General features: G+C 40.6%; 2 protein-coding genes across 16 annotated transcripts in view; one reads left to right on the top strand and one right to left on the bottom strand.

Moving 5' to 3' along the window:
- Positions 1-15,941, bottom strand: part of CA12 (carbonic anhydrase 12) — a 40,234-nt gene extending 24,293 nt beyond the window's left edge. For 4 of the 6 annotated variants that reach the window (XR_013956116.1, XM_080608265.1, XM_080608268.1 and 1 more), the window contains exon 1: positions 1,037-15,941. Coding sequence is in view for 5 of the 6 variants with exons in the window: in XM_080608265.1 (XP_080464391.1) it covers positions 1,037-1,127 (91 nt within the window). In the remaining variant the exon portion in view is untranslated. Of the gene's footprint in view, positions 1-1,023 lie in introns of all 6 variants that reach the window. The other 2 variants (XM_080608267.1, XM_080608266.1) reach the window with 1 other exon arrangement.
- Positions 1-20,898, top strand: part of USP3 (ubiquitin specific peptidase 3) — a 97,326-nt gene that overhangs the window by 35,779 nt on the left and 40,649 nt on the right. For 3 of the 10 annotated variants that reach the window (XM_080608225.1, XM_080608227.1, XM_080608217.1), the window contains one exon: positions 20,288-20,614. The exons of the other annotated variants lie outside the window; for them this stretch is intronic. The gene's annotated coding sequence lies outside the window, so the exon portion shown is untranslated. The remainder of the gene's footprint in view (positions 1-20,287; positions 20,615-20,898) is intronic. 10 annotated transcript variants of the gene reach the window in all.

Consider the following 20,898-nt stretch of genomic DNA (forward strand, 5'->3'; position numbering starts at 1 on the left):
TGAGTGATGTGTGGAAGCTGGGAAAGGTGTTAGTTGTGATAATCTGTATCTTAATTGTGTCTCTGACCTGGGAGGATGTCAAAAACAGGCAGATGCTGTAGCTCTTACCATTTGTTGGTACTGGGTGTCTAATGCTAAACTAGGAGTTCTCCAGATTTCCCTTCAGGATAAATCATCAAACATATCTTTTCAACACATCCTTTCACTTCCAAGCCTTCTCTATTGTCAGAGGCATCATTCTGGAAAGCACCAAGCTCCAGAAACCTATGCCCTTCAACGGGGAGATTCTGCTAAAGAATATAGCATTTTTTTCAGAGGAAATATGCCTGAAATAACAAGCCGACCTGAAAAGTTTGAAATTCCCCCCCTCTGAGTAGCTCATGCTGAAAACCTGGCAAAATGCAGAGCTCTGTAAAATCTTGACTGCTCTGGATTACATTTGAGCCTTCAGGATTTTCCTTTCATGAATATACGTGCTGAGTAAGTCCTCTCACACAGCCCTATATTATGATTCTCCCTCATATCCTATAATTACACTAGGGGGATTATAATCAGCTTGAATGGATGAAAATTAACTCCTAAAAAGAGAGCGAGGAGCGCTGACCTCCTGGTTTGTTTAAATATAAGACAATGAGGTCTAGTATGTGAGAAATGGGGCACTTCATAGGGATTGCATTCTTTTTGTCTGGTTTAAAAATAAATGAGGCAGAGCGAAAGATGCCATGCTTCCACTAACTCAGGGAAAGGCCAGCCTTCATTTTATGAGAAAAAGAAAGATCACAATGCAAGGCATACTGAGCACTTGATAAGTCTGTAACACAGACTAAATCAGAAGACAGATTTCTTTTTTCTTTAATTTCTCAGAATAGGTATTCTGATATATAAAATAAGGATACTAACTCCAAACTGCAGAGTGCAACAATATACAAGTTTGAGCATGCTACTGAAATAATAATTTTTAAAGCCTTAATTTTCTGCATACTTTAGCTGCCCAAAGTTAAGAGTGACAATAAAATAGAAAGCCAAAAGACTTTACCATTCAACGGCGCTGGTACTGAGAGTTGTATCTTCAGGAAGAGAATAAGCACCGTAGTGAGTACGACTCTACTGAAGCTCTTGGCTGACATCTCAAGGAAAGACTTATAATATTCCAACAGTTCACAGATTTCTCTGTACTCTGAAGAGAATCCCTTGTAAATATCTGGTAAACTGCAGAAAGCACATATAAAAAGCTTCTGCTAGTGACTTAATGCCCTTCTTTTTCCTTCTCTCTCTCCCTCCTTTTAGGTCTCCTTTTTATAAAGCTCCTCAGCCTCATCCCAAAACAAATGATGTAATCAGACCTGCCTCTAGGTCACAGCACCCTCAGAAAACTGATCACATCCTTGATTACCCCAATTTTACTGAACTTCTGAGAGGACAGACTCCAGCACTTAGAAAGGAAATTTAAATGTGGAACTGCAGAAGTTATTTAGCAGAGACACAAATGCTTACAAGACATGTCCTTTGCTTTTAGGGACCAGACCACAGTAGAGTTTTTTTAGCCTATTTCAGAGTGGCTCCCTCAACTCCCATTTTTGGATCGGTGTGATTTTAGCATAAAGGGCCACTGTGAGAACTCGAAGGAGGGGAAGCTAATGGAGGGAAAGAGAGGTGAGGCTGTGTGGGGCACTGTTAATACCTCAGATGGACCATGGACACTTCCCAGGAGAAAACATTCAGCTTGTCAGGAAGGGATTTTTTTTTTTTTTTTAAGCTGAAAGCTCTTGGAACTGAGAGAGCACATGAAACAGGGAGAAATGAAAATTCAGGAAGAAACAACCCCAGAGGCTGATGTTATGTTCAGGACATATATGGAGAGGTGTAGAGAGGAGAACAGGGTATAGGTGATGTCCTCTTCTGAAGGTGATTGAGGAATAACCTCTTAAACTGAATGCACCATGGATAGCTGAGGAGGAGAAGAAGGGATTGGAGAGACTCTCACTAGTTTCAGTTAAATACATTATTATTTATAACTGTTATTAACTACTTACAATGTCCTAGTAGCAACCATACAGCATGTATTAGTTTTGATTGGTCAAACTCAATTTTCAGCATTTTGATTTATCAACTGCTGTTTAAATGCTTAGTATTCTTAGACTTACTCATTTTTTCCTACCATCATTCATGAGGCTGATACAGGGAAAGGAAAGCTGCCTGGAGCATGGCTCAATTCTATCTAGATCCTAGGTAGGTACCTGTTGAAGAGCATGATTCTGGCATATTGGGGCTATTTATCTGTAGCCCTACCCAACCCAGCCATGCAGAGGCAGGCTGCAGACTGCAGCAGCAAATGATGAATGGCTTGTGCTCTTCTAGATAGTAGCTGTCTTTGAGTACGGGTCCTCTCTCATACTTACTCTTAGTATTTTGTAAATCTAGATTGTAATAGCTGATTCTGCCTGCTCTGTTTCAGCCAGATGTAATCTAGAGGGAGAGGGTGTGAGCTATAGTAAAAATGTTTTTAACACAGTTTTTTAATTGCCATTGCCCAAAAGAGAGGGATGTAATCTGTCTACCGTGTTTGTATAGAGGAGCATGCTGAGTCTGTTGAGGTTTCTGTAGAAGAAATTGTTTTGTCACCAGCCTTAACATAACTGGCAACCTGTTCGACGAGCTGCTAAGGCTGGTATCAGTAACAGCTGAAGATGATGTCCTCTGCAAAATGACTCTCTTGTGTAGTAGGGTGTGGACTGAGCTATCTGCCAGACATACATCCCCTTCTTCCTATTTTCTGCCCATGTTCTTGAAAAGTCCGCTACGCTGAAGTATGCTCTGAATCTTACCTTTTCCCTCAGCTGTTTTTTTTTTACATCTCTACATTCTACACCTCTCCTGGCCCAGTTTCTGCTGTAATTTGGCTTGACATCATCAGGAGGAATTCTGGGCAGTGCTCATGCTTTTGAGGCTAGCTGGGTAGAAAATGTTTTGCTTGCAAAATACAAGCGCCCCCCCCCCCCCCCAAACAAGCAAACAAACAAACTCCAACACCTCCCTGAAACAGTTGACAGAGTTTCCTGCTTGTATTCTATGCAAACCACACAGGGCTTGCCATTTGATTCTATCTTTATGAAATTTTAGGTTGCTAGCAGTTGGCTTTCATCTCAGCATCATTCCAAGGTGGAGACAGAGCAGGGCTGTCACAGATTGGTGAGGCTCATGAGAAGTTGTAGATTTGGATCTACACCTTCTCATGAGCCCTGCCAGTCTGTGACGTGGCAATGTAAGCCACAACCAAATCAGCCCCCTATTATGTTTGTTCAAGAGCTACATTTTTCATATGCCTTGGTGAAAATACAGTGTATGAAGTGATCTCACTGCAGTTCATCTTCCTGAGTAAAATTGGGTTAGCAAAATACTGATTTAGTTAGAACATTTACTCTTTTTGTTGTTTGTTGAGATTTGAGGCCACCAGGAATAGCCATATTTCTGACGTGAACTACTTAATTTGTTTATTAAGCCAACTGTGCTATTGGCAAACAGACACATTTCATAATGATGGACTTGAGAATTTTGGAAAAAGAAATAAAGGCAATTGCTTTGGCCTTGCTGGCATATCTTTGATAGCATCATCCAACACATATTTAGACAAAATTTAATTTATTTTTTCTTATCTTCACTGTCTAAAATTGTGGTTTTCCCATGGAATAAATATTGTAAAGTCATTACTATAAATAACATATTATATCTTAAGGGTTTTTTTTTTTTTTTTTGCAAATTAACTCCTAAAGTGCCTTCCAGCATGGGAAAAGGTCATGTCATTCCAGTTATGCAGGAATCAACTGAAGAGTCATCAGTTTTAGCAGGAAATCAGACTGGGAACGTGGGCTTCCAGATATTCTTCAGGCAGTGTCAACACGTAAATTGATGAGCGGAATGATTCCAAAGCCCTGGAATCATGGTACCTCTAGTCTTCCGGAACTGAATTCTGGTCTTGGTTGGTGGGGCACAACCAGCTAGAAAGGAAGGAGCTGGAGACACAGGACAGCTGTGGAATAAGCTCTCTTGGAAAGCCATAGTTTACTCAGATTAAATCATAGGCCTGTTTTCTAGCTTTTAAGTTTAAGTGCCTTAGTTTCCACTGTTGGACTTTTATGGCTTGAATCCTATGGCCCAGCGTTGCACAGGCATGCACATATCTCTATGCGTTTCATTGTCACTCTTAAAAATTAAGCCTAAAAACATTCCAGTGGGAACAAAAAGGAATTTTAGTGGAAGTTCCAGAAAAGTTCCAGAAAAGTTCCAGAAATTCATTTTGAGTTTTGCATCTGTTTTCCATCCTGCAAAACCAGCAGATGTGTTGCTGTGTTCCAAACCTTTGGTCTTACTGGCATCAGACGACTCTTCTAAAGGCATTTGGGAAGTGGAATCTGGGGGTAGTTGCAATGGGGTCTCTGGAATTGAGTATTTAGTCTTCTTGGCTGTGCAGCTAGCACTCATACCTTAGGAATCACTAGTTGAGGACAAAGAGATCCCAGAAAACTTGTACGTGAGAGGGAGCCTTAAAAAAAACAACTCATTAATAATATTTTGGGTGTCTCAGAGTAAGAATAGATAATAAATATGTAATAAGACAAACAACTCAGAGGTGATGGACGTGTCCATTTAATTGTTTTGGAAAGGATGTATACAGATATTAAAAGCTAAAATTGTTACTAGGTAGCTAACTATTAAATATAAATACAGAGTAATTCCTGATTGGCAGAGATCAAGCTTTGAAGTGAACCTTGCCTTACCAGATAAACTGAGGGGGCACAAGATAACCTTCTTTTTCTTGGCAAAGGCACTGAATGTGTATCCTGAGGCACAGTGAGTAAAGGTAGATTTTTTTCAGCTGTGGTTTCATTTTCATTACATCAGCAAGCCTTGAAGGTAAGAACTAATCTTCTAAAAATCCTTCATATTGTGGATGATGCACAAAACAAAGACACTGATCAAGACACCGGTTACTACAAGCCACAGAGTTAAGGCAGGAATTCATAAATCCAATGCCCAACCCTCTGAATAATATCGTACCTCTCTAAAATTCTCTATATGTTAGTTGTTTTCCTTCAGCCCTCCCAAAAATATTAGTCCTTATGGAATAAATGTCTGCTATGGCAGACTAGCCTAGTGAAGTCAAGGTCAAGGTTTCTTGCTTTTATTGAAGTATCTGCTAAATGTGCTGTGAACTGTCAGATGAAGCAGGGCAACACTCCAGGATTTTGTGTATGAGAATGTCAAGCAACACTGTGGGTAGCCACTTGCACAAACTCAGATCAATTTCCCCCAGCCGTTTTTCTTTTCAAACTATTATTCTGATTTATTCACTTCACTAAACTTAACCTCTTAGGTTGTGTTAGGGCATTGACTGGCACAGTCATTGATGAAATCTTTCACCCCTAGGTTGCTAGGTTTAACTTAGATATGGACATGTGAAATCAAGCTGTTGCTGCTCTGATGCCTTGGCAGAATACAAGGTGGCTTGTGCACAGTTCCTAATGGGCAGGAGTTTACATCAGTGAAGCAGTAACAGGCATTAAACAGTATCTTTGGTCACCTCGTTCAGGAGGAAAAAAATGCTAAGCAGGCACAGGGTTCTTCCCTGGGGCTCTGACACACTACAGAACTAACTTGTGTGAACACTTAAACAGTCTGAGAGGATATTCCTGCAAACCAGAACATTTGCTCATGATTGTCTTGGTTCATTTTCCTCCCCAAGTGCAGGTGATGGTGATGGTCCAGGACCTACTATGGAATAGCTGACAAAGTAGTTAAAAGGCAAGGCAGAAAAGTAACAGGGAGTGACAGGAGGGGGAAAGCAAGATGAACCAAAAGCCAAGTAAGGGAAAATGTCACACGTATGTATAACAGATATATTGCTTTGATGAATTCTTCAAATTGCTGCAGGCAAGATTAATCTCCCTTTTGCTGACAGTTTCTCTCCTAGATTCCTTTCAGCATGATCTTTCCCACTCCAGGAGGATTCAGGCAACATGATCACAAGCGATGCCTGCCAGGTTGCTCTCTCTGTTTATTCCAGTTTCCAGGGCAGTCTGACATCTTTCCTGGGTGTTAACCACTCACTTAGTTTTCATTATGTTAACTAGACATAAAGGTGAATTCGATGAGGCATGCAAACATCAGCAACAATTTGATGGGGCATGCAAACATGAGCTTGTGTAGGAATAAAGATAAATTACTGAGACTGTCTAGCTCAGTAGCAATGGATGATTTTGTATTTCGAAGGACATAGTCCATGAAGTGGAGCCTGCTGGAAGGTATTAAATCTTAATTTACTTCTGGAATTCACTGCACAAGAGAAGTATTAAAAACATGCTTAGGTTCTTGCCATTCTATACACCCTTGCATTTTACAGTGAGGTCATTTGTACTGTCCATTTTTTCCTCTGATTATTAGTACTCTGTGCTGTATGAATAACAAATTGCTGGCCAACTAGGGGATTAGAATGTTCCCTTTTAGGTTTCTTTCCTCAGATCAGAGGGAATAGATACACAGCTTATTGTAGGCCTGAAGTGGGGATTTGGCTTGCTGGGATGTAATGTCTTAGGGTTGTACTGTGATCTGGCAAAACTGGCCGAAGGGGGATTGTTCCAGTGTAAGAAAAGCTGCAAACTGGGCAAACTTGGCTGAGAGGAGGGTATTACTGCATCAAGCTTTATATAGGTGTGTAGGCATAATATGTGAGAATGGAGGCTAGTCAGTTCTTCAGCTTGTGGCCTGGAGTAGAAACTACTGGGCAGTATATGATACTGTGCTAACCACAAATTGCTTATGTTGATTTCCATTTTCATAAGCTGTGCTCAGAACAAGGCTATTACCATTGTCTTGCTCTGCTACAAAAGCTACACATCAGAGAAGATTTCTTTTAACATAACTTTTATCCCAGGCTTTTTCTTGCATACACAGTGGCATCCTGATGTTTGCACAACTGAGAAAAAAGTTCCAGGTTTTATATGAGGTCACTTTTTGCTGCTTTGCATGTGATTCTTGACTTTGTGTTATTTCCATCTCCTCAGCTGCAGTATGTCCCATTAGCTGCTTGGCTGTGTTTCTCTTTCAATCAGGCTTCCCATATTAGCCTCTCTGAAGATGTAAGAGTACAGCTCTATCCTTCGTTTTGATTTCTAAACAATACGAAACTCTTCAAGTTTCTGTTTGTATGGCAGTCCATTCAGGTCACAGCTGTCAGGGCAGCAATTAACCACTTCTCATATCTACCTATTTTTCAATCTTCTTCATGTCAATAGTCCTCCAGCACAGCAAATACTGTTCAGGCTCCTTGTGGTACCCACTGTGGAACCACACACACTGAGCAAATGGTTGAACAGGATCTAACCTTGCTAGCAGGACAGAATAGGGCTCTTGGATTGGCAGCAACTTGAATTGCAAACAGAAGACCAGTCTGAAAGCTCCTAACTGGCAAAAAAGTGCAGTCCACTAGAGAGGAAAGGCTGTAGAAATGTATCCTCTTGGTGAACCACAGCAGAGTCCTTTACTGCCCAGCTTTGGATCTCAACTTTAGCAAACTGTTCTCTCAAATTGCAGGATTTCACTATATGTTGTTTTTTTTATTGCACTTTTTTATCGTGTGGCTACATTTTTCTTTAATGAAGTTAAATCTCCTCATAAGTTGAGATCTTCATCCACAATCTAAGACTTGCCATTTCCTCACCTGAAAACACACTGGATTGAGAAGTCATGCAAAATGTTTCTTGAAGAAAATGGGAGCTTCCAAACTTGCTGAGTCTTAGGTGTTTCACCACAGAACAGGACAACTGACTGGAATGCCATAATTCAAAAATGTACTTCTATGGGTTCAGATTTAGAGCCTGTCTTCCCTGAAGTCAGGTCTCAAACAGATTTAAAAGAGCATGTAAGATCATGTCAAGCACGGTACTAAAACTCCGTCTGAGTGCATATATTGGTTTGTTCAGAGTACATTTTCAGAAGGATTCATTTCTCATGAATTGCTGGGTTGAATTCATCCTATTACAGTAAAACATCACTGCTAAGTAGCTTGGTCTCAGGTCCCAGCTGTTGGGAAAACTTAACTTGTGTTTAAACAGTACACTAAACTATGATGCTTAGAATAGATTAAGCAGCACCCGTAAAAGACACAGACTGAATGCTGTATTTACAGTGGCTGTAACTATAACCAGTTAGAAATATGTCTAATCTTGGCATGTATGTGAGTCAAAAGTCCAAATATGGTTGGCTGAAAGGCAGAAAGATGTGAAAATTGCTGAAGGTCTAGATCGTGTAGATGGGGAGTGCTGCGGACAGAACTAGGTCCCTTTCTTTAGTCAGCTTAAACCCAGCTGCAGCCCATCCCTAACAGGACAGCCAGCCTGCTGAGGATCCTGGGCGGTGAAGACAGGGCCAGGGAGTCAGCCCTCTGCACAGCAGCCTTGCCTGCTTCTCTGCTAGTAATTCAAGGAGAAACTTCTTCAATCAGCTCGAGCTAGTCATTGTAATGCCAGCTGTTGAATCACAGTAGCTAAAGGACTGGGGTGCCATGTGCCCACCTTCCTTCTTCCCATTGCCAGCATCAGTGCATTCTCCAGGCTCTCACTTTCCCCCCTCCAGCATGCTGCAGTGGGATACCAGATGCTTTGCAGAATTTCTGGAAAATAATATGATAATTTTCAGAGGAGTGAGAGGCTGGGCATGACCGTTTAGTTTCCCTTTTGGAAAAAAAGAAAAGAAAAAGAAAAATGCAGAGATACTCTTTTACATTATGCAACTCATCTTTACCTTATGGCTGGGGGCAGATGGGAAGGGAGCACACCCCACTGTACCTCTCCTCTGTTTTTCCAGCCTGATGAGTGGAGATGCATGAATTTGCACAGCCCTCTGTAAAGCAGAGGCATCTTGTTTTGGTCTTAGGCTCAAAGCACTGTATCCCCTGAGATAGTATATTGTGATATTGACTGAGCCGTAATGTTTGGGCATAAAAAGGAGAATATTTCTTTGTGATTTTGTTCTGAATCATAAAAAATGGGTTTGCAAGGCAGATAGAGGGGATACATTAAATGTATGCCTCTTCATCTAATGATTTTATACAGATAATGGCATTAATTATCTTTGATTTGTCAGCTTGTTGTGGGTTCTGCTTTATCAAGGACTCAGGTCTTTTCCCATTATTAGAGTGGAGCAGTGAGGACCTGTCATTGAATGGGGAAATGGAGAAGAAGTAATGACTATATGAATGATATGTAACACAAATTTGTGTCTAAAATAGGCTCTGACAAAGTTCCTTGTCACCTGCCAGGATGGTGACCTCTGATACCACATGAAAAGCACAAATGGTATCCTACATTATGACAGGTTACCTAGTAAAGTTGTGTGAAATAATAAAAGAATCTCAAAGGCAAACCCTCTTCTGTGGTCACTGCTGTGACTAACAGGGTTTCTCTGTACTCTTCTAAAATCATGCTGAGGATTTGATTGTGTGTGGGGGTTGAGAAATGGTCCCTGCAAGGTGGCAACAGACCAGAAACAATTTCCAGTGAAAGGTTCCAGCAAACCCAAAATATGAATTCATGGTCCTCTCAGGTGGGCTTTATATAACAACTAAATAATAGGTATACACTTATGTGTCACTATATTTGTCCTGTCTGCACACACTGGAAGCCCAAAGGTCTGGTTAAAAAAAGACTCACACTTGTTTGCATGAGCAGAAGCAGAGTACAGCAAAGTGAGGCATTCTACTAAAGCTGGAACACAGCATTCTCCTGGCTTCATGCTCCTGGATTCTGCCAGAAATACTCCTCAGGACAGCAGGATCATTTCTGGTGCTGGCCACACCATCAGTGTCTCTGCTCTGTCTGCTTCATTCACCACACGTGGTCATGGTGTTGGTTCAAGAGCTGATCAAATTAAATGTGAGACACAGAGGAGCTGGACAAATGTCTTGCTGTAGGGAAGGCAGAGGCATTTGAATATGTATCATCAGTTCTGGCCTTGCCTAGTTGCTGTGCTAGCAGGGTGGGAGAAGGGAGGGAGCTGGACTGGGGGACCAGGAGCCTCCATGATGGATTTCAGTTTCTGACTATATGACTGACTTCCCTGTGCTTAATTTCTGTCTCTGCACCTTAGTAAACATCTGTAGATGCTGCATACTTTCCACACGGCAGACAGTCAGACTAATATAGCAATACGAACAGGGAGGTTTGGAAAAAATGGCCTCACTGCTCTGTTGCCTCCTTCCACTGGTGCAATTGTGCACTTTGTTCTAAGCATAGGGGCTCACCGTAGCTGATGGTGCTGCACACAGGGTGAATGCAAACGTCCAATGTTGCCACTTCCCTACCTTCACCAACACAAGATGGCTGGCGAGAGTTGGACTGCAAGTCCTTAAATTTCTTTTGGAGTGTCTGTGTGGTTGAGAGATGTTATATGCTCATTAACTTCCAAGCAACTCTCTAGTTCTCCTTCTGTTAGAAAACAAAAACAAATAACTTTGCCAAGTCGGCTTGTGACTGGAGAAAAAAAAAAAAGAAAGAAAAACAAACCCCAAAACTCAATTTACAGCTTTTTCCAAAATATCTTTAAGCTGTCTAGAGTGACTCACTGACGTCTGCTACACATCAAGAGATCTAAAGGTATATTTTAAAATAAAACTAGCAAGATGAATATTAACTCTTCTCAGCCTCAGCTCCAAATGTATTTATGGCTTAGTGTTCTGAGTTGAGACTGTTCTAAATCAACAGGAGAACCTATGCTTAAGCTACTACAGGATGATTAAAATAGCTGTCTCCTCATGTTGGGCTTGCAGAGTCATCTCTGCTGGTGCAGACACTCAAAGCAGGCTCTGCTCCAAGCAGTATTTTATTAGCTTTGGAGACATAAAAAGCTTTCTTGGTTTGTCTTGCTGGTAAACACTTTGCCAGTCATGTGTGGGCCTTAAAAGCCAGTGTGAAAGAAGCCAGTGTTGCAGTTTTCCAGAAATGTAAATCTCTTAATAATGGCTGCACAGGCCAGGGAGTTAGGGGTGGTGGAAGGAGTTTGGGCCAGTTCTTTGCATGAGGGCATGAAAAGTGGGTGTGTTTTAAATTAAGTTTACACTGCTTATATTTTAATAATGTGTTCCATAATCTTTAAAAAGTATTAACTGTCCTCCAGCAATGTCAGGATTCCACTTCTTCTGGCCCTTACTCTCTTGGGGAAGTCAGTGCACCAGTAGTGCAGCTGGGGCTTGAAGCCTCCCTACAAGGGGATTTTTTTATGCAGTCCCTCAGACATGAGGCTGTTGGAGTTCTCCCACCAGCTTGCTTACTGCAGCCATCTTGTGTCCAGAGCTGCAACACACTATTTCAAGCACGGTGATAAACAGATTATCATAGCAAATAGTACCTTATTTGCTATGGGAGGACCAGCATAACCCAGCACTGCAGATTGTAAGCATTCCTGAATAGCCTCTGTTATTACAAAACTGTGGACTGCTGCAAACTCTTTGCTTACAGAGGTGCTGCTGGGAATGGGAATGACTGACAGGCACTGTCAGTTTTTCCACAGAAGTTTTCCACAGAGTTTTTCCACATTAGCTGCACAAGTCTTTCCAGATGCTGGTAAATTAGATTGATTTTTAATTTCACTTTTAACTTCATCCCTTAATTTCAGCCCTTAGTGATGCATCTTCACAATCCCAGAAAACTTGCAGCCAGCTAAGTAAATATAACCTCTAACTGCTAGAACTCTGAAATGCTTGTCGGTCTTTGGGCTTAGAACCATTTGCAAAAAATATAAGCAGCATGTGCAAACAACACAGTCAGTGCACGCACTTGCAGGAAAAAGTCAAGTCTGCAGATAGTCCTGAGTTTTACTGTCCTTGTACATTGGTACATTGTGGTTTCATATTCCTAATGATTTTACAGGGCCATCAACCGTATCTGTTCATTTTCCCACATTTCAAGGTGGTGTACCATTTCTCTTCTACTTGAAATTTCAGGGCTACATGCAATAGCAGCCTGCTGGCAGCAGAAATGCCTGTGGCACAACCCTAGGCAAGGAATCTGGTTGTGACTATCGTTGGCTTTCAGGGAGAAGGGACCGGGATGGGTATGGCAAGATTTGGAGTCAGATTGATCAGCAGCACAGCAACTGAAGTTGCTGTTTTTATTTTTTTCTTCCCTTTCTGTCTTCTTGGGTGGAGTGACTTCATCCCAACCTTTTATCCTAGGAATGGATATCCTAGGAACGCAGCCTGTGCAAATGAGAAGCTGTAATGAGAAGTTGGGCTTGTTAGCCTCTGTTTCCTTACGGAAAGGCTGTAATGAGGAGCTTTACCTTCATGCAGAAATACTGACAGCAATGATGTAAAGTTTAAGCCTTCGATCTGGGAACACAATCGATGATTACTTGCCATGCTTATGAGAACCTAAATGCTGTGGCTATTTAGATCAGCGTTTTGATTTACTACAGCTGCTACACTTACCCACCAAAAGAAAAATAGCTTACTTTGGCAAGCATGTCTTGGTTATTCTGTACTTCAAAGCTCTGGCCTTTCTGTACCTGAAAGATGTAGAGCTCGCCATTCTCCCTTGGGCTTGCTTGAAATGGAGCTAAGTAAGACAAAGAAGAACTGGGTGTCCTGAACTAAAACCCCTTTTTTGAACTACACTACACACCACACAACCACACAATCATTTCTTGGGCTTGGATAGTCATGTTTACAACAGTAAAATCTCATGCTCTAAATACAGGCCTACCATTATCCTCCAAATACAAGCCTTTACCTACCTTAAGTACCATGCTTAGGGTAGAGACAGTACAGCAACCAAGGTTTGCATTGCTGAAACTTCAGTAACTTTTAGGAAACGATGGAGAGTTCAAAATGATTTTCTGCTGAAACAATAACAATTTAATGAAAGGGTCACTATGATGAGATCCCTGAATCATTTTTTTTCTAGCTGTTTGCTACTTCACAACACTATGCTAACATGTAGTGATAGATAATCATCTATTTTTAGCCTGTTATATGTTGCTTACATGTTTGAACTATGAGAAGTCACTCAAATGAAATATGGAACGATATTGATAGGGATACGTGAATCCGTGAAGACATTGAAATGTAGTTATGTCGATGCTGTTTAACTATCCTTTTGTGACTAGAGATGGGGCAACGAGGGACCACAAAATGCAGCAAGTCTTACCAAGCTTACTCATTTACTGGCTGGAACATCCATTCTGGTCACTGCTATGAAAGCACACTTTTAACAAAAGGAAATCGTACTAATGAAAGGTTTAACTGCAGTTATGTGTCACCTTAGATTCTTTTAGACACACAGATCTCAGAACATACAGAAATGCACAATGACTTGGTACAGTGTCACAGTGAATTGGGGATGCTTGTATTATGTGAGCATGGATGAGTTGCCAAGCACTTCCTGGGGGAGTGCAAACAAATCTTTTTTCATGGTGCATCATAAATTCTTGACCACAGAGGCACTGCAGAAATCAGTCTTGGTAAATTTGAGAGTCTAGCAGGTAGAGGCAAAGTAATACAGACTTACAGCTATTCTTAAATAATTGCTGTAGCTATATTGAATTGTATAGGGCTTTGAGTGAACGAAATAATAGGCATTGCAGATTTAAAACTCTTTAAAAGGTCTTCAAACAGTTTTCTTGAATGTGATTTGTATCACCAAAGTAACTTCCTGATCCTCCTGCAAAATGCCATGATTTTAAATGATTAAAAATATATTGTGTCTTGACTTTGTTTAGTGTGAAACAAGTCAAAATCCCAGGAAAGGAAGACTGTTTAATATGGTAAAAAGAAGGTCTGGATCTACTCTATAACTTAGCTGCATCTCTGTTCTTCAAAGTTCAGGGCTATCAGTGTCAGCAGTTCATAAAATCCCTTTGGTTACAGCACTGAACAGCATATTCACATTTTGCTATACTGAGAAAATCAGCTTAGTGTTTGTTGCTGAGCGAGACTGCTTTTAAAGATCTAATATTGCTTGTAGGGGATCTCTGTGGCTTCTTGTTTCAGCGCAAGCTGGATATCTCCCTCCCACTGTATTTTACCATCTCAGTTTCAAGCTCCAGCTAGAGCAGAAAAATTTCGGAGAGCCTTGTTCAGTTCCTGAGTTAGCAGATTTCAAGCAAAGAGAGTGAGGACAGGAAATCTGAACCAATGGTCTCCTTTTCATGATTCGGATTGCTGTTCAACATTGTGAGTAACCGATCCTGATAACATGATAAAAAAATAATATATTCCTAGTGACATGGCAAGAAAATTCCCATTTCCCTGGTCTAATTTCATCCCAAACAGATAAAATGCTGCCATTCGGGGACCAACACAAGTCTCATTCATCCCAATTACCAGTGATGTGTATGCACTGTCTTTGTGTACAATGGCAAGGTGTTGCCAGGGATATTTTGCTTTTGAGTCATATTGCTTCAGAATCTAAATGCTCTGAGCCACTGGTACCTTCTGTGTTAATATTTACAGCATTTTGTAGACAATAAAGTAAAACTAAAATCCAGTACATGCCCAGTACAGTACAAGCAACAGTGGGCTGCAAAATTCTTTGAACAGAACTAGAATCATGTCTGTGCAACAGAGAGATGGAATGCCCTTGTAGCTTACAGCAAACAGAGAAGCAAAAATAGCTTGTGGACTATTTTGACTGTCAACAATCTTGTTTAATGTAGAATGAAAAGTAGTATGGTTTGTGTACAGTTACAGTTCACAGACATATGATACTTTTACTGTAGTAATGTTCTACATGGAAAAAACAGATGTTAGAGGTGAAAAAAGTCATATTAGTTCATCCAGTTTATCCTGGGTCTTTCCCATCAGACCATTTTTAAGTGTTTGGGATGGGACTTGAGAAATTACTTCTTTTACAACACTTTCTTCAGAAGTTCTTTTCACAGACAAATAGATTTCACATTGTTTCCTGAGATTTATCTAAAGTAGTATCATTCTGCACCATCCCATTCCCTTCCCAACCCTGCCGTGATCATTAGAGAAGTGCTTCTTTTAATTTTGTGGTTTCATTTTAGTCTATTTTCCTTATATCTGTTAGCAAGCTAATCTTGGTAGTGAAATTCAAAACGCGTATGTTATCTTCACGCTTAGTGATTGTGGCATAGAAACTTCTATGGTTTTGCCCCATGTGACATAAAAAACAGTACCAGTGAGTTTTAGGTTCTGGAATTATTCAAGTGCTTTTGAACAGTTTTCTCTTCCTTGATCGAATGGATCGGCTGGTCCTAGCTACCACATTTTCCTGTCGAATAGGTTTTCTTTCAAAAGGATGTTTGGGAGAACTCTGAGTTCTTCTCTACGCTTTTTTTTCTCTGACACACAGTGTAAAATGAGTTGTGTATTTTTTCAGATATACCCATAGTTATCTCATTTGCCTAAAATTAGCGTGTAAGCCTTGCTCAGTTGTGATAAAGAGAAATTAGCTGCATAGTCTGTGAAGTATTCTGTTTTGATTAAGATAGGATGAAATAAAACCTGATGATCTTAAAAATAGTTTAAGATGAGTAGAGAATCATAAGATTATTTTCGAGACTGCATTTGGAAATAATATAATATAAAATTTACATAACTGATTACAGTAGAAGCTAGGAAATCTGAAGGCCAGTGATATCAAAGAAGCGGGATGCCACCAGAATGGACTTGCATTATTGAACAGACTCTGGAGGACAATTAATGAAGCTGGTGTTGAAAGCTGCCAGGCATGAGAACTTCCATGCATTTGTTTAAGGCATGAATTGAAAATAACCCCTTTTCTATACAAAAGTTAAGAAACACTGTGGAGAATTTTAAAGCAATTAAGTTCATTCATGTCATATTTTTTTTACATCTTTCTTGATTTGTTCAAAAAAAACCACCACCTCAAACCCACCACACAGATTAATCACATTCACCTTTATTTATACCTTGCAGTGGGCTCAAGCCATGCCAGTGCAGACAAAGCTAAGTTTGGATCAAAGGTAAAGCATTGCCTTTGTTCAATAGGATGCCTCTGGAGTCCTTGGAAAATGATGTAAAATTAACATAAGCTCTCAGAAATCAAAACACTAGAAGATCATCTGAATATCAGTTATTTTTATTCTGGTAAAAAGACTACAGCTCTTTGCTTGTTTGTTGCACTGCTCTCTTTTCCTCCTACTACCACTCTCTCTTCTGGAGCTACAGCTCCCAGAACACAATGAACTAGAGCCATATTCTAAGGATTTCAACCCCATCATCTGAGAGATGAAGTTGTAACAGGCTTCCCACTTTTTGCTTTCACACTTAGCGTTCACTGTTGTAAGCCGCAAGATTATGTTGGAGGCACTGTTTGCCTCCTGCAGAAGAGCGTCCATTCTGGAGGACTCTATCATCTCAAAGTACCCTTTCCAAAATGTCCACTAGCGACTGGATTTTGCAGGCATGTTCAGCAATGGGAAAATTAAATCTCTTACACCAGGTCTCGTGGGTTACCACATTGTTGTCAAGGCTCAGAAAGTGCTTCATCTCTTTGGGCAAACACAAACCATGGAAAAGGACACTTTTTTTTTTTTGTCCCACTTGGACTCATTTACTTAATGGAGAGGAAAGCAACCTTTTAATGTCATTTGAAAGAAACACATAAACGCAGATTGTAGGCTAGCCCCAGTTCAGATCAGTAGAATTGCTCCAGTGTATGCTGTCTGGGGAATCTGACCAGTAGTTCTGCTTGTCTGAAGGAACATCCTTCTGGAGAAACATGTGTACATGTACAATGTATGCATGAATATACATATATGTATGTGTATGTGCCTACACAGTCCAGACCACATGGATCCTGTTGATAGTATGCAGTTTCTCTGGCAAGTTTCTTTCTTTTCTGTGCATTTTAGGAAACATAACTGCTCTGTAGGTATACGTACTTCATCTGGACTTGAGAGAAAAACAATCTTCTGCTCCAAAGCAATCTGTATCAGCCTAATTCAATCATACTGCTATAGTAAACGTTATTCCCCACAAGAAGCGACTCATTCAGAAATGAGGGTTCCCTCCTCAGCACTGGGAAGAACCATTAATTCTATGGAAGCAGAAGTTCAGGTAATTTCTTCCAGTGATGGTGCTGAATGAAGATCCTTTCCGTTCTGTAGCAAGACCTGGTACTTTTTCACAATATTTTGTGCCACACTGCCCCCTCAAGGTATGTGCGCAGAAGTGGTGTGGACATGCTTCAAAGGGAGTCATCCCTGTCTCTTTATGCTTTAATGTTATGTTCCAAATATTGTTACAGATGCTTACTCTGGATATTTGCCTAGTTTTAACATTTTGTCTTTCATCTATGGCAGCCCTGCCTTTTTGAGAAAAATCCTTAACTGTGTAAAGGGACTCACTTGTGGGGTTACGATCAAATACTGAAAAAGTGCATGACCTTTATTTTCAGTTTTTTTCATTGCATGTGTAGGCAATGGAAATAGATCTGTTAATGCAACAACATGCTGCCAGAAATGTGTTTGTGGTATTTCTTGTGCTGTGGTTTACAGATGCAGCTAAGCTTCTGTCCACCGCACAGATGGCATCTCTTAGTGCTGCTAGGCCAGCCTTTAATAAACGTTTTATTAAACTGAGACCCAGTATTATGACCTCCCCATATCCTGATGCTTTCTACTGATCTTTTCCAGGCCATTCGTCTGCCTTACAGTTGCAGCCACACTGAGTAAAGAATTCATTTCCTTGTAGGTTTCTGTATTGTCCCCATTGCTGTCACCGTATCTGAATGTTTCACTTGTACACCTTGGGGAATATAGGGAACTATATGCTAATTGGATCTGATACACAGAGAGGTGCAAGTGCAATCTATCGTGGTTCTACTAGGTCTGGATGGGCACTTAGTGTTTTCAGAGTGCTTACGGCTTTATATGTTCAGAGCCAGAGGTCTGCTAATATCTTTTTCAGCTATGAGAGTTCAGTGCCCCTGCCAATCTCATTCCACATGTGCTCAGTTTACCACTTAGAAAAGAAGCAGCATGCTGGGGGACAGGATATTATTTCTACCTTTATGCATTTAATCTAGAAATTTTAGCTGGATGTGTAGCCTTGGAGTTAGGAAGACTAACTTGTACAGTGTCACACAAGAATTTTCCGGCAAAGACAAATTGTAGTTCTTCAGGTTAGCATTCATTCCACTCCTCCTGTGTCCTCCTTTCCCCATTCCATACACTCCAGTTTCTACAGCAAACAAGGAAGTCGTCCAAGGCAACAATCTGCTTCACTTGATTCACTGTGTGATGTCCATCTAGTGATCTTGAAAGAAGACAAGCTCACATGGAAATTTATGCTATTGCATCATTAGACCATATCATAGTACATATGCAGGTTAATATTTTCAAATATTTAAGACGAAAGATTTTGTTCCTGAGAAGTACTGCAGAATTAAAGAACACTCCAGGCAAACTTACCCACTGTAAATAGTAGGTATACACACAGGATACAATTTAGGGCCAAATTCCTCAGTTGCTCTCAGATGGAGCCTATAGCATAGGTGGATGTCTACATACAACCCACAAGAGGAGACCGTGTGGAATTTCTCTCTAGCAGTAGAATTGATAATGTAAATTTCTAATTCACAATGCTGATTCACAGACCCCTGTTATGCAGTGATTTGCACCCATTATGAGCATGCCTGTAGGAATTATCTTAACTATCGTCTAAATTAGACTGCTCTGAGGAAGGATGGGAGCAAGAGATGGGACTCCAGTTCCAAATTAAGTGGTTTGTTCTCAAGAACTCTCATTGAAAAGGCAAACTGAAAAGGAAAATTATACCCGGAGCTTCTAGTTAAGTTTTCCTTGGCATCGGAAAAATGTGGGCTTCCCCATTTGCCATAGGCATGGCAACTAAAATGAAGAAACATGCAAATGTTTGGGCAAAATTACACTGTTTAAGGTGCTTCACTGTAAGGTTGTCAACCAGCAAATGAAAGGAGGAATAAAACTCCATTATTGTCTTGCAAAGGAACGAGGTGTCACAGCGTGTATGGTTTTGGCTCCTAAGTGTGGATCATAGACTTAGAAGATGAAGGGCCTATCTTGCTAAGTTGACACCTTCTTATTTAGAGAAGTTATAACTTAGGTGTCTTTCATTCCAGGAAACGCTGTGCTTAGCAGAGCTATGCAGCCCTTGCTGACCTCCCTGCAGTTCCAAGCACCTTTTGTTCTTTTGTTACAGGGATCTTAATAATTCCATGGCAGGGGAGAAAGGAGATTTTTCTTTGTGCATAATATTGCAAGCTGAATAGTCACATCTTACAGTAAATGTAATAGAGATGGTGAAAGACCTCTTAAATTAAACCGAAGCCATGTTTTTTTTCTTTGAGAAGTTTGCAGCTTTTTGGAGTAAAAGAGGAATTGTTAGAGCAAACAGTCTGTTGTGCCTGAATCTCTAGACATTTTTGAGAATGTTTCTCTTCCATAGTCCCCCATGTTTGTTGGTTTTGCTACAGTGGATCATGGCTTTTCATCTTCATCTTTTCTGAAAGATCCTACTAGCTGCTTTTTCAGAAATGGTAACATTCTTGCACAGCCACTACCCCATTCAGTCTGTTACTCTAAGTCCACTGGGTCCTTGGGGAAACAAGATGAAACATAAGGCCACACAGGGGCCCCTTCCTCTTGACTCTTAACTCTTTCTTTGTCGTGGCCCAGAACAAGCGATGGGCAATGTGGAAATGTAGTTCCCTTTCCTCAGGACAATAGAAGGGAGCAGTTTTCTACCTGGCTTAGAGAACATGACTAACGTTATTGCCACTTCATGTCAAAAGTGTATGCTTGCTGGATCTTTTATGACGGCACAATACAGCAGTGCAAGGCACCAGGTGTCTAGGGAGATACCTGCAAAAAATGAAGCCCCAGGAAAAGGAAAACTTGGCCTTCTTATATTCAGGAGGGGCAGGAAAAGAGGATCTATTATGCCTTGCCAGAAGATATTTCCAACATGGCTACGCTAACAAGAACTGTTGTAATACAATGTGTTGTAGCTCTACTGATTTTAATACATTGACTTTTGTGGAGCTATCAATAATTCCTGCAGGCAGGGGTCCAACTCCAGTGCCCACGCAAGGCTGTACTGTTCCATTGCGCCAGACCCTGCTTCTGTTTACTTACGCAAGGAGTAGGTTCTCCTTTCCAGGTATAGTGTATCAACCCTAAAAACATGAAGGGGAGTGCTAAACTGGAAGTAGATCATTACAAGTATTTAACTATGTTTATTTTACCATATTTAATCCTTGTTAACCAGGGCCTTACTTCTGGAAGACTAAATACCCTGCTAACATAATCCACGCAGTGAGATAAGAACCGCCTGTTTTGGTTAAACTCTGCTTGCACAATACTACTGACAGAAGGCCAAGTCCGGCTGCTACCGAGGGAAAAATGATCAGGCCAGATCCAGCTGAGGTTTTTCTCTTGGTTTGTGTGTGGGGAGGGGTGGGGCACGACAAGAGCATTCAACACACGCCTTGTTTGGGAAAGGCAGAAAGCAACTACGGGCAATCTGCTTTAATTTAACACGTGTCTTCTTTATACAGACTGGAGAAAAAAACAGAGGGCAGAAAAGAATCGAAAGGTACATAAATATGCTAACCATTTCTTGGTCTTTGAGCTTGTATAAGTAATTCAGATGTATATCAAAGTTGTGTTATATGCATTTTTAAATCTGTCCTTCTCCCACTTCTTTTTTTGCTCTACTCATGCCTTATTTATTAGGAAAATATACAAATACATGCTTTTTGTAGAACCTGCAAAACATATGTTGGGACTGCTATTGACTGACTGATCAAACGGGGCAATTTTGAAGGACAGGGGCACATTAAGGAAGCTCTGGGGTTTTGTGTAAAGGTAACATTTGCT

The sequence above is a fragment of the Anser brachyrhynchus genome (genome assembly GCF_964034855.1).
Source record: "Anser brachyrhynchus genome assembly, chromosome: 11".
NCBI classification, from domain to species: Eukaryota; Metazoa; Chordata; class Aves; order Anseriformes; family Anatidae; genus Anser; species Anser brachyrhynchus.